We start from the raw sequence: 13,426 nt of genomic DNA on the forward strand, positions 1-13,426 counted from the left end.
TTCTTTTGACGCAATGATTTCTTATTACGCTTTTTTACTAGTATTTATGGCAACAGCAGCTGATTTAAGACCGTACAACACTACTCCTGGCTTCTGGGCACGGTTCGGCTTGTTTGTGTTGGCGTGCTCTGTTTGTCGCGCGCCTTGTCTGCCAGTACTCGGGGGTGCAGACCTCGTCGAGCCTGATGGATGGCTTTTTGTCTGTATACCCACCAAATGTCTTTGGTACGGAAATAAATGACATGGTTGATTGATTGATCCTACATTGAACACATAGCCAACATTAGACACAGGACAACTAACAGAAAGGCACTTTTAAAAGCTCGGTATGTATTTAGCCATAAAACACTATTACTTATACTACTCATTTATCCATTCACATATTAACTATTGCAATGCATGCTAAGGCAATATACGTATGCTACCCACTTAAATCATTACAAGTCTTGCAAAACCAGGCTGCTAGAATAATCTGTCTTAGTCCTAACCATTGCAATGCCAAACCATTACTGAGTAACTATAGCATTCTTAGTGTAGATCTACTTATTAAGTTTAATCTTGGTACGTTTTTATACGGACAACTAGATAACTCTCACCACACCAGTCTGATACTTCGATCTTGTCTAACGAATAGTAATCTTACACGATTTGCATTAAAGAATATTTTCATTTTTCCCAAGGTACGCACCAATTATGGCAAGCAGAGTGTCAATTTTTCGTCTGTTTTCTTCTGGAGCACACTATTTCCTTCTATTAGCTCACCTAAATCCTTTGAATTGAAACGAAAACTGGAAGACCATACTTCATCATCCGCAACCACTTACGTCTTCATTTTTTCCCCTCCAAGTGTACACTCTGTTAACACTTAGGCTACACGAATAAATGTTCATTAGATTATGCCTCATTATCCATTTACGTTTATAACGGCGTTATAGTTAGTTCTACCTCTGTTGCTATAATTTGTTGTAGTTGGTCGATTGCAATAATAATTATTATTTTCTTCTAGTACTAGCTTCTGTTCCATGTACTTGCATGCTTGCACTTGATATTACTTGTATTAGTACTGTCCTAAACCAGTACTATGTTTGCTATTTTTAAGTTTTTTACATTAATTGTTGCAACTATTGTTTATATTTTTACTTACACGTTGTACAAGAAGTCCCATTACAGTCTTTGACCTCGGGACGTACACCTGTATAATATTTTTTGTATTGTATATTGTCTAATAATAATAAAACCTAATTCATTCATTCATTCATTCATTCATTCATTCATTCATTCATTCATTCTTCGACATTTGCCAACGAGCCCACCAGCAAGTGCTACTAGAGTTGTGAATCTTGTTCACTGTGCGGTTCTGGCCTTCCCTGTCCGAATCGGTACCTTTAACCCTAATGACCTAACCGGGTGCACGCCAGGCTGGAGTAACGATAGAGAGGGAGAGACAAAACTGGACCGGTTTGCCTGGCGGCACAACTTGCTCTAGATGAATGCGATAAGTGGAATGATATATACAAGGCATACCATATGACGCTTACAAATAATGAAGCCAAAGAACGCATAGGGGACATTATTTGTTTTAGTTAAGTAGAGACATGACAGCGCAAAAGAAAAAAAGGAACACGCACGAAGAAGGGACACGTAGAGAGGAGAGGAATTGAAGTGTGTGAATCGGATAAGCTCGCGGTGAAATGAAAGTGGACGAGAAGACAACTTGCCGCCAGTGGGAGCCGAATGCATAACATCACGCGAGCGTTGCACTACAATTGGCACGGCAGCCTAGCGTAGGCTTGCGGTTAGCAAACATCGGGAGCCTCGGTTTCACTTCCGGCACATTGCGCAGGACATACGGCACTTCACACACGTGCCTCGTTGAAGCAGCCGTCTAGCAGAAAGTTTGAGGTGCTGCGGCTGGCCTTGCTGCCATTCCTGCCTCCATTGAAGCGTTTCTGTGTGCGTCCTTACCTCTTTGAACACATGTAATGCACTTTAAAAAAATAAGAAAAAAAAATGAGACGGAGTGAGAAAATTAATAAACGAAATAAATAAACAGAGCCAAGAAAGGAAAAAAAAAGAAACATGAAATGGCGGTAACAATAGAACGCATCAAAATTTAACATTGTCAGCGACGTCGGGCTTCTGAGAGTAGTGCACAATTAACAAATATTAGCGACTTTATACTTGGAAGCTTGAAACCGCATTTATTAATTCAGATATTGAAACCATCCAATCTTTCGGAGTACTTCAGTTCAATCGATATTCCACGGCAAGCTCAGCTCCAGCCTGGAGGTGTTATTTCACAAAGCGCGTTGCGAAACCGCTGAAATTCCGCATACCATTGGCCAAGGTGGGGAGGTACGATTGAGAGGTTAATAAGTTGCCCACCCAAGCATTGACGGCAGTGCATGTCCTCAGAAACTCGACCTTTGCTTGGACCTATCACCCGCCAACAGCGTTTGAATTGGCGATTTCTAAATTTCCCTCATAACTCACATCCAGACAACAGTGCATTTTGCAGTATAATCAGCAGCGGCTTTGCTGCGTGACTGGAATCGCGTGGCTAACCTTACGAGACTGCATTCTTTTAATACATCTTGTTTTCAACCTTCCCATGTGGGCTTGCTTTGGCTTCATTGACTCTTATAATTGTGACTAACAAAATGTTCAGCCCCTCGTTTCTCCCTATCCTCGCACAACATAACTTCGTGGGGAAATGTTTAGACGACGTTCCAGATTATTTAGCCCATTTCGGGTAGGAAAAGATCATGATTGGCGCTGACCTGAGAATTCTAATTGAACAAACATTATCTCAACATTGTGCTGAAGTGAAGCTGCAGCGTGACGTTGACAAAGACGGATTGCCCCATCTCTCTATTCTCGCCTTTGTTGTGTTGTTCTGCAGCTTTACTTCATCATGACGAACCAAGAAGTCCATCAAAAGGTTTCACAGGGCCTGAGCAGTAGTTGGCTTACAAACGAAAAGCTTAGCCGGTGTTAGGTAGCTAAACAAGTATATACGTAGCACCCACGCCGCTACTAACAGATTGCTGAAATAATCACTTTATTCATATATGTCGCATTGTACTTAGAGATTATCTTAATTGAAAAGACTGTGTTTTCTACAATCAAACAAATTCCTTACATGGAGTGCGTGTATACAATTCGAATAATAATTATGTACTTTGCGCAAGAAGTTTAACAAAAACGTCAGAAGCAAATATTGATAGCAAGAGGCGTCGCAAAATTCAGCGACATGCTGCCAAATTACGTATAAATTATAAGGCGCTTTTGCAGCAATCAGCACAGAGAGAGTTCATTACAGGAAAGGATGCCTTCGCAGCCTGATGGACAGGAATGTGACGCTACAGAGTCTAAGAGAGCAGCCGGTATCAGCCAGCATGGCAGATGATGCATGGATATATGTCTAAACCATGTCCTTCCGGCTTCAAACGGCTTCGTGAATTTGCAAATTTATCATTTTCAACAAATTATTGCGTTATATATGTAACAAGCCGCAGCGTACATGTAAGTGCGCAGAAACTTATTGCTTCCATGCGTTTTAGAAAAGTATAGTTTCTTGGAAATAGCGTGGCACATCATTCCCATGGCGTCTGAACGATCGCGGTCGGAGTTCCCGTTAGTTATTTTTGTTCTATGGGCAGAACAGCTGCGCGTTCGGGGTTTCCATGGGGGCAGTCCTTTCGCGTGGCACACACGGCGTGCGAAGTCACTGCCGAGGGAAGGAGTCATCGTGGCAGTGAAGCGGAACTCGGGCTCACGCGTCTTTTTTTTTTTTCCGGAGAGGGAGGCGTGCGCTGAGGGAGCACCTTGGAGAGCGGCGTTTTCCTCTCGCGATGTCGCGGCCCGAGCAGGAAGTCGAGTCTGCCTGTGGGGGGGGGGGGGGGGGGGGGGGGGGGCAGAATCACGGGGCGCGCTTCGCTTGGTACGCCGTGTCTTACTTCTCGTATATAAACGGCAGGGACGCTGAGCAGACGCAGTTCAGGATTGTTATAACCGGTAGCAGCCTTGGTATGGCATCGCTCTGGAGGGTGAGAACGTCTGTCTCGTTATACCTCAGCACACGCTCACGCCAAGGCCTCTGACAGCCCGTTAGGTTTCTCGTTGTTTATGAGGGCTGCATGTGTCGGCTCAGATATCGACTCGGAGTGCGGCGACAGGCACGATCGAATAACTTCGCGCTTAGACCTGCTAAAACACGAGACCTGAAATAGGAGAGAATCTACCGAATGGAAACGTGGTCTGAATGGCGTACCTTTATTTGTTGTGGCTGATTTGGGACCATACATATGATTATTAGATGGTGAAGGTTTCGCTTCAACATTGTCGAACCACGTACATCGCGCGAGACCCGAGTTTTCAACCGTCTGCTCGTCGCGCCCCAAATTCAAGGCGGCTCAGCAACAGAATACTGGCAAGCGCAATTCTAAGACGGGACAGAAGAACATACAGAGGCACAGGACAAGCGATAACTCACAATTAAATTTTATTCTGAAGAATTCGCCTACTTAAGCACACAGCAGACCAGGATCGCGCAAGCGCTCTGCCCATCAAGCCAACCAATGCATCATATCAAGAAGCGTATAGGTTACAGCATCCTTTCTAAAAGCAGTTTTTTTTTTTTTGCTACGCGTAACAACCGACGTATCGGTAATACAGGCACTTCCTTTCTTTCTAATATGACATGCCTCCGTGATTTCTATGGCCAAGGCATTGCCACTCCTGCCTAGAATTCGAATACCGGAAAGAATTGGCCCACAAGGACCTACAATGCATAGGCAAACGAAAAGAAGCTTTGTTATTTTATTTTTAACGTAGTTTGCTGACTGATCATAGTGTGGCTTGGTCGAGGCTTGGTCGGGACTCCGAGATCGGCAACAAATAAGCGTCAGGATGAAGGAGTGTATGCGTGGCGCTGATGATGACTGCGTCCTCCCGCCGAAGTGTAGTCACCAGGCGGCCCGGTTGTCGGCTGAGGGAAGGTCAGTGCAGAGCCACGAGTTTCGTGGCACAGCATGTGGCTCGCGAACTGAACCGCGCCGTGTGGCATGGCAGATGAACCAGCTTTCGCGGCGACGGAGCCGGTAGGGCTTTTGGGTAGGGCAGCGACAGCGCGCGACGGGTGTGAGCGTCATGCGGCACTCAAGCGCCGCTCGTGTGTGCAGGCGAGCGAGTGCGGCGCGAGAGTGCGTCTACTGGCGAAGCAGGCGGGATGCGTTGAGTGCCGCCTCACAAACGGGGGGAACATGCCCACTGAAGGGGACGGGCCAAGAAACCAAGGGAATTAGAAAGGGGTAATCGACGGTAGGAGTTGATCCACGATAGGAGAAAAAAAAGAAAAGAAAAAGGCACGTGAAGCTCATTGCTGTCAAACTAGCATGAAACAGGCCTGGTCTCCGTGGTTTGTAATGTGCACTGAATCTAAATGTTGATTTCATGATTCGTGCGATGTGTGCAATCCGCTACAGAGATTACATTTTCCCGTGAAGATATCAGAGCTCTTGTCTCGCAGATCAGATGGATGCAAGTTATTTGTAGAATCGGCTCTCATAGTCAGTGCACCCCTCTTTTCGGCATTGGCCGTCAGCGTACCTACAACGGCCCTTGGGGACTACACGGGCAAGCACGCTGAGGACGTCATTCATCGGTTGTCTTCGTGCGGTCTGCACGAGTAGCTTTTTGTTTAAGATCGGGCAACTCAGATCGGCGCTGTGCAACGGGTGCAAACTACCTGATGGCGTTGATCAGGCGCCGTGTCACCGCCGCTGTATACCACCACGCGATTAACAGCGAGTACTTACTGTACAAGGAGAAATTCAGTCTAGTGATTCCCTATGGTCCTGGGACAGAAGTGCGAACGCGATCCGAACCCTGATGTTGTGCACTTACACCTATCGGGCTTGTGCCCCGACGAATGTAAACCCATTTCTTGCATATTTCACCCTCATCGTCCAAATATGGCCGAGAGTCGAAACCGCGCGACACCGATCGCAGCAGCAGGAACACTGAGGTGTCAGCTAGACGAGGCAGCGTTCGACATTTGTGCCGTATAGCTACATCCCAAGAAAATCGTGCACCTTTTCAGGCTCATTTTGTCCCCAACGATTAATCCTCATTTATCTTGCCTGAATTTCCTTTCTATAAAGGGACACTCAACTAATATGTTAAATCGTGCTAGATCGAAAGATTATTCGTCTGGAAGTCTATCACCGTTTTCTGTGTGCCAACATGTCACCTTGTTGGGTAGAAAATCGCCGTCGAAGGTCCCGCTGCTGCTCATCAATTTGAACCGTCCGTGCCAAGTCTTACAGTGCTCCCTTAGCATACAACCACCACCATTGCAGCTGTAAAGGCTTGAAGCGATATGGCGCACTGTTACCAGTGCCCCGTGCGTTGGCCAAGTACTGCATGCTTACGCGAACGGGCATGAACGTGCAAGGGCAATATGTCTCTAAGGGCTCCATCGCCAAGGAGAAGAAAAAAGGAAGTTGGGTCGGTTTCTTTCGCTCGATCACATTCCGTTCTTACCATCCACCGCTAACTATATGTATATATTGCCAATGCAGGTGATAACGACGGCGAAGCGCCATGAAGGATTACGATCGTAATGCCGTCCGGGCGCTCGCTCTATTTCTGAATCAAAGCACCTGAACAGGCACGCTGCTCCCGACTAACGTACTCAAGGCCGCGATTTTGTAAGGATGCGCCTTTACCGAGGCCATTCCTTTTCGCGCCTATTAAGTACGACACTCTGCCCGCGTTATAAATGGAACCAGCCGGCCGTGAAAGGTGGTAAGAGTGGCCTCAAATCGAGCCAAAGGTGCCGCTACAGTATAGTAGTCAGGACGGCTCGACACATATTTGGGCTTCACTGCGTTTTAATTGTTGCGTAAAAGGATATGCGGATGTGCCAAGGTTCACGCCATTTCCGTTACTAACGTGACTGGCAGGAAGTCACCGGGAGCCGTACGTGAAACGCTTCTGGGCAGAATGTCTGTTTTTGGAATGCGACTTAATCTGTCCCATTTCACCTCCGCGCGCGTAGCTCGCACTGCTGCTCTCCGCTGCCGTGGTAATGGTGTGCGCCCAAGATGGCGGCCACTTGGACGGTGGCAGTTACGATGGCTTTGACGGCGGCGAAGGCGGAGACTTCGTTGGGGGCTTCGGAGGCGGTGACGACGGATTCGTTGGTGACGAAGGTGGATACGGCGACGGGGCCTACGACGGAACAGCCATGCAGCCCGTGTATGTGGCGTCGGAGACCATCGCGGCACCCGCGGTGGTGCTTTACCGCAAGAGGCGCTCCCCCGCCCACGGTGAGCCTCGGCCCAGCGCCCACCCTCGGCGGCCGCGATATTACGCGCGCGTATCCGGATCGAGGAAAGGTGTGCCCGTGCAGAGAGCAAAGGTTGCGTGTACTCGAAAATTAGCAGACCTGCGAGGGCGAAGAAATCGAAAATTAAGAAAGTAAGAGAGACGGATAGTGTATACTTGAAACAAGAGTAACTGGGAGAAGATACAAAAGGAGCAAGCAAGAATACTGACCCTGTTTACTACTAAACACTGAGTATTCTCTGCATGCTATAGGAATATACGTTATCTGTTTGTATCAATTCTGGACTGCAAGCGACGATGCGTATTCACGGTACACGCGTTTTTTTTTTCATAAAAAAGAGGTTATACCTCTCGATCATGCAATTGTTTGAAAGCTTCACTTTTTTTATAACCTTTTCTTTTGTTCCTGAGTGTTAATAGCAGTCATGCGCAATCGAGTTTCATGTGGTAGCGCCTTCATTCCCTAACGGTGAGAGAGACGAGCTAGTAGGTGTGTCGGGAAAGGGAAAAATTGTAATTCACCTGAGTGTAGCACGAAGCTACAGAGGAAACACAGATGGGCTTCTTGGAAAGCTTCGCAGTTGAAGACAAATTTATCTTTGTCCGGGAATCCAACTAGAGACCAACGCCTTCCTTTACCTTGCGTATTCTCGCAGAACTGATCGCATATTTTCCTCTAGCCTGCTGGTTAGCTCAGACATTAGAACGATCGCCCCGGAAACACTCGGGGTTCGATCCGCAGGCCAGATTATATTTTATGCAACAGGGAGATTTCTCAGAATCCCATATGTTTTTTTTTCTCACCTTCGTGCTATTCTCAGGTGGATTGTACCTTTTACGTTATTCAATCTTCTTGCACCTTTCGGATTTCCTCGACGAACTGATTTGCTGTAGCAGGCGTTTCGCCTGCATTTTCCTCATGCCGCATAGGGCGCCCCGGAACTGTTGTTCACGCGAGCGGTGAATCCTGGCTGCGTTCTCCCGTGCAGAGCCCACCATGGCGGTCGCTGGCTCGCCCGTTCACCGCCGAGTCAGGAGGGCTGGCTACGGCGTCGTAGGTCCGGTGCACACGTACGTAAGGACGGACTACGACGGAAACTTCAAGTGGGGCGCCAGGCATCACGTTGGGAAGTCTTACGGTGGCGGCCACGGAGGAGGATACGGGCACTACTGAGCCGGGCCCGCGCTGCTCTCGTAATTCTTCGGCGGCCACACTGTCTTGCTGCTTCGCACCCATAACAGGGCGTGTGACGTGTTCATTTGCGCGTCACTGAATGCTGCCTGCGCGTCGATGTCTTCCTTTTAACGTTTCGCGGCAGAAGTGGAGGGACATCACTGGGAAACGACCGACGACACCATTCTGCGGCCGTGCACACAAAAGCAGCCGCTGTTTACACGGCTGTTTTCGATGCCGGCATCAGGGCAACGCACAATTAAACTTGTGATTGAAATACTGCAACAGTTATGCTCTTTTCACAAACGGTGTCATATTAGATGAATTCCTAAATAAAAGCTGGGCGTGGCGAACGCGCCACGAGAGAGAGTTTCGTATGTCGCTGTTTTCGGCTCTCTCTAGCTACGCTCTGCCACCAGCGGAACTCTCTTGTTACGCGCGCTCGAAAAGGGCGGCTTCGCTACACATTGCAACTTTTGATGGCTCGGTTAAAATCATTGCGAAATTTACGATGGTAAGCTTAAATAATGTTTGCTTTCATCGCTGCCCGAAGCACGGGCAGTTCGCCATTGCCCGGAATTAGCAGGAGAGCATGCGCGCTAGGCTTGTCGTATCTCATTTATTGCCGGCTGTACCCAAGACCATAATATAATTACGTCGCCATTGCCTTGACCACTTCGTCTTGCCATTTCCGTTATGTGTGTGACAGGACAGAAGCATGCAGATGCTGTAAACTGCAACTGTTGGGGCCTTTAAAGCCAAAGAAACTGACTTTTTTAAATCGGCACTGAATTCAGACCACGTTGACAAACGTAACACTTTCGACCACTTTGACCAGCTCGATTCCCTTCAACATCCCCAAGTGTACCATCCTCCGCGCACCTTCCCGAAGAGCTCAGCTAGCTGCCGTAGCAGATGCATGAGCGAATATATTTATGAAGCTATGAGACCGCCCGCTTCATGCTCGCCCGCTGGTGAGGCGAAGAAGTCTTGTCACTCATAGGCGTCTTCGAGATAGCTGCGTTCTTCGGCAGTTCAATTAGTGGGTCAAATTTCTCGGAATTCATCACGTTGAACAAATTACGAACGTCTAACTTTTGTTTGTCTCAACCGCAATGGACGCCTCGAATGGCAGGCTCCAAGCCTTCATTAGGATAATTTGTCTGACCCGTTGACTAAAAAGGTGACTAGTCTAACTTTTATAACTGCTTATGAACTACGTCGCTTCATATTAAAATTTTCGTCTCTCTGAGAACAGCAATCGCGAGGAAGCCGCTTAACTATCGCATCTGCCCTGATATTAAAGCGATCAGCATTCTTTGGAAACTCCGCCCAATGCATGTTGCGGAATGTCAGTGCGTATGTATGTCTGCGCCTATGCTCTTTCACGCTGACTTGGGTCACCGGGTAGTCCATGGTCAAATGCTAGAGCGTCGGGCTCCAACATTTGCCGGTTCCTGTGCTGAAGGAACCGGTTTCTTAACCGACCGTTGGACCAACTTGGGTCACGGGGAAGTGGGTGTGCGTCGCTCTTCAATAAACCTCCTTGAGGCCAACTTTGGCCATGGGCATGTGGCGCTTTTCATAATTCTTCATACAGAACACATCAGCACCAATTACACATCCATCATTGCATAAAAGTCGCCAATCATCCCCAGAGGATGGATGCACCGATAATTTTTAGAAGATATTCTCTGAAACACACTGTTTGACATTCGTCTAATCATTCAGAATGATTTATATAAAGTTAATTCCACATCATGTGAGGTCCGCATAATTAAAGTGTGTAACATTTTAAAATTGCGGAGGGGATGCAATGATGATGATGATCATCATCTGTTTGTTCGCAGTCCTGCTTCGTTGCTCGCTGCGTTCACCCTGGTTAGTATCGTGCTCTACATCAGCCTCAGTGCAGTGAAGACGCTCCTAGGAGTGGGCTTTTCACACAAGCTCTCCTGTTCCCACGGACGTCGAGAGTGTTAAAGAGACCACTAAAGCGAAGCATCGAGCTAAGCAGTGAATTACGCTTCTACAACAGCTGAACGGCTGCTCTTACCCAGAGCAGAGCCTTGTTCATTGAGAGGAATAAGCTCTACCTCGGCGCCAACAACGATTTCAATATTCCAATACATGTAAAACTGCTTTCATTACAGACAGCAGAAGAACTGATTTGAATAAAATTGGTACAATAATGAAGGCAAGTTCAACACTCTGATGGTTATCCACAAAGTCCGTAAAAGCCATTCAGAAATGTCATATGCCTTCCAGAATTTAGCTGGCGTCAACAGTCCAATCGAAACTTCACAATCGTGCGCAACGAAGATGTTTGTGTGTGGGCTTTTCCTGCGCGAGCACCACAGGTGTCAGGAAAGGTACATATACAGTGCGTAAACATCAGCGATAAGCTACGCCAGTACGGCGAGCAGCCGCACGGTGCTTCTTGCGGCCGGAGTCTGGAGACCGCCGACAATCACACGCATTGATTCTAGCAGGTGCCTTTAGCATTTCCTCGGTGCTTTCCTCGTCATTATTTTTGGCTCCTTGCTTGTCTATAGGGTCGTTGACTTTACTAACCCTAGCATCCGCTCTTCGACGTAGAACACTACGGCACGGTGTCACGGGGTCTACAGAGCAGAAAAGGCCACTCCGTGTCTGTGCCAGCTGCAGGGACGATGAATGTTCGCCGTCCACTGAGCGACCCCGAATTTGCAATAGGCGTGGTTGCCGTCCTCGATGCCGACATAGGTAGAGCTAGTCGAGGCACCTGCGTCCCGCTATGCAGTTCTGCATTGGCTGGCTTCTTTCGCCAGCGTTGCTTGTCTCAACGAAATCGTTGAGCAGCCTCTCTACGGGGAGATTTGTCTCCTGCCATTTCTCGGAGAGAATGTGTGCTTCCTGTTGCACCTTTAGCGAATTTTTCATCGTTGCTTCGTGAGAGCCAGGGCAGTTGGGAAATTTGAATGAGATAGAGAGATTAACGGGATGGGAAAGACAGGAGGGTTAGCAGGATAAGATTATGGTTTGCTACCCTGCAATGGGGGACGGCTATGGGGAAATTAAAGACGGAAAGAACAGCGGAGAGAAAAAGCAAAGAAACGAAAAAAAAATTATGCAGATTCCACGCACTATGGGAATCGATGCAAGCGAAGCATTCCGTGCTGGATGCTTTGACTGACAATAATTGGCGGTGATGACGGCTAAAGCTTAAATACTTCAACGTTTAGTGTAACATGGGAGCGATGACTTGATGTTAAATGTTACCTTGCGGGCAACACTGCTATTTGTCTGCGTAGTGCACAGAACAGAGAGAGAGAGAGAGATGATGTTGTGCTCCATATTTCATAACCTCTGAGAGGGTTGAACATAGTCAATGCCTCACATGGCACATCGCATTGTGGCAGAAGTATTAGACTTGAATTGGATTATGTGGCTGTACGTGCCAAAACAACAATGGGATTATGAGGCACGCTGTAGTGGCGGAATCCCGATTAATTTTGACACCGTGATGTTCTTTAACTTGTCCCAAAATCTATATGCACGTGCGTTTTCTTTTTCGCTCCCGTGGAAATGCGGCTGCGCGGTTGGAATCAAACCCACGGCCTCTAGCAATGCCACAGCCGAGAAGCTAACGCGGCGGGCACAAAAGTGTTGGTTTGACGGTCGACCGCTTCCGCAGTGTCGCCTGGATCCTGCAGTGCGCTTTAATTAATGTGGCTCTGCTTTTGCACGCCCTGCGCAGTTTGTCCGCTTGACATATTTGCATGGTGCTTATCTTTCATAAATAGCAGCAACGTACTATACCGTACCTTGAACTTAAGGTTATCCAGTTTCCCCGCAAACCGCCGTCGTATAGAGAAGGCAAGCAAGCCCTACTACACGTCACTTTCCCCTTGCCCCTCCTGGTATGGGAACTACCTTTTCTCCTCGCTACAGTTCTATCTACGTCCCCTCTGGACTCACACCTTAGTAGAAAGGGAAGCGCTGCAGTTTCTGCAATGCTTCTGAGGGGAGTCACGGTTAATTACAGCTGTCAAGAGGCTAATGTGGCGACAGCCACGGCGCTGCAGAGGGCATTGTGCACATTCGACGCAGTGGGGTGAAAACGAGTTTCTAGCGTCGTCCTTCCTCTGTGACTCGCTCCTGTCATGTATGCACACGCTGTGACCCTTTTCCCACCCCCGACGCGGTGTGCCTGACAGCAGCAGCAGCAGCCGTGGGAAAGTCGAAGGAAGAGGCAAAGAAAGAAAGATTTGGCTTCCGGCTAAAAGCCACCAGCGCGCATTTTTCTGGAGAAATCCTGAGGCCGTGTTCCCTAAGGTACGTCGATATCAACGTCGCAGATTTTTTCACCCCTGCACTCACCTGGGGACGCGTCGCACCAGATGCCCAGACGCAGGTGTCATCGGCACAGATTGACAACTTCACCGTATTGGGTAGACGTTCTATGAGACCAATGAGCAAAGGTTGAAGAGTGTTAGGCTCAACACACCACCCTGCGGTACTCCACGGGGTGTATAATGTTGAGAAGTTTGGGCGTCTTCGGTATTCAATTTCAATTTTATTTTCCCGTCTTACAATACAGACGGAGGGGTTGGAGAAAAAAAGGCTACACCAGGGCAGCTTGACAAGTCTTGACAATTCACAAAGAGAGAGCGCATATGTAAATAACTGCATGTCCAACAATAGAGTCGACCGCCGAGGCCGACCATTTCCAGAGCCTCTAATATAGCCTCACGCAGAACATTGTCATATGCTCCTTTGATGTCGAGGAACCTGGCGACAGATAACCGCTTACACGCCTTTTGATGTTGAACGTACGTAACCAAGTCGATGACGTTGTCAATGAGCATCTGTGACGTCGAAAGCCCACCATGGCGTGTCGGCAAACTTCATAGCGTT

The 13,426-nt window shown here is 47.9% G+C and overlaps 1 protein-coding gene across 4 annotated transcripts in view; it reads left to right on the forward strand.

Annotated features, from left to right (window-relative positions):
• The window catches only part of LOC135904010 (uncharacterized), a 38,008-nt gene extending 29,104 nt beyond the window's left edge, over window positions 1–8,904 (forward strand). For 3 of the 4 annotated variants that reach the window (XR_011514690.1, XR_011514691.1, XM_065434545.2), the window contains 2 exons: window positions 7,064–7,334; window positions 8,343–8,904. Coding sequence is in view for 2 of the 4 variants with exons in the window: in XM_065434545.2 (XP_065290617.2) it covers window positions 7,094–7,334; window positions 8,343–8,527 (426 nt within the window). In the remaining 2 variants the exon portion in view is untranslated. Of the gene's footprint in view, window positions 1–7,063; window positions 7,335–8,283 lie in introns of all 4 variants that reach the window. The other variant, XM_065434546.2, reaches the window with a different exon arrangement.
• The last annotated feature ends 4,522 nt before the right edge of the window (window positions 8,905–13,426 follow it).

Source organism: Dermacentor albipictus, chromosome 5 (genome assembly GCF_038994185.2).
Source record: "Dermacentor albipictus isolate Rhodes 1998 colony chromosome 5, USDA_Dalb.pri_finalv2, whole genome shotgun sequence".
NCBI lineage: Eukaryota > Metazoa > Arthropoda > Arachnida > Ixodida > Ixodidae > Dermacentor > Dermacentor albipictus.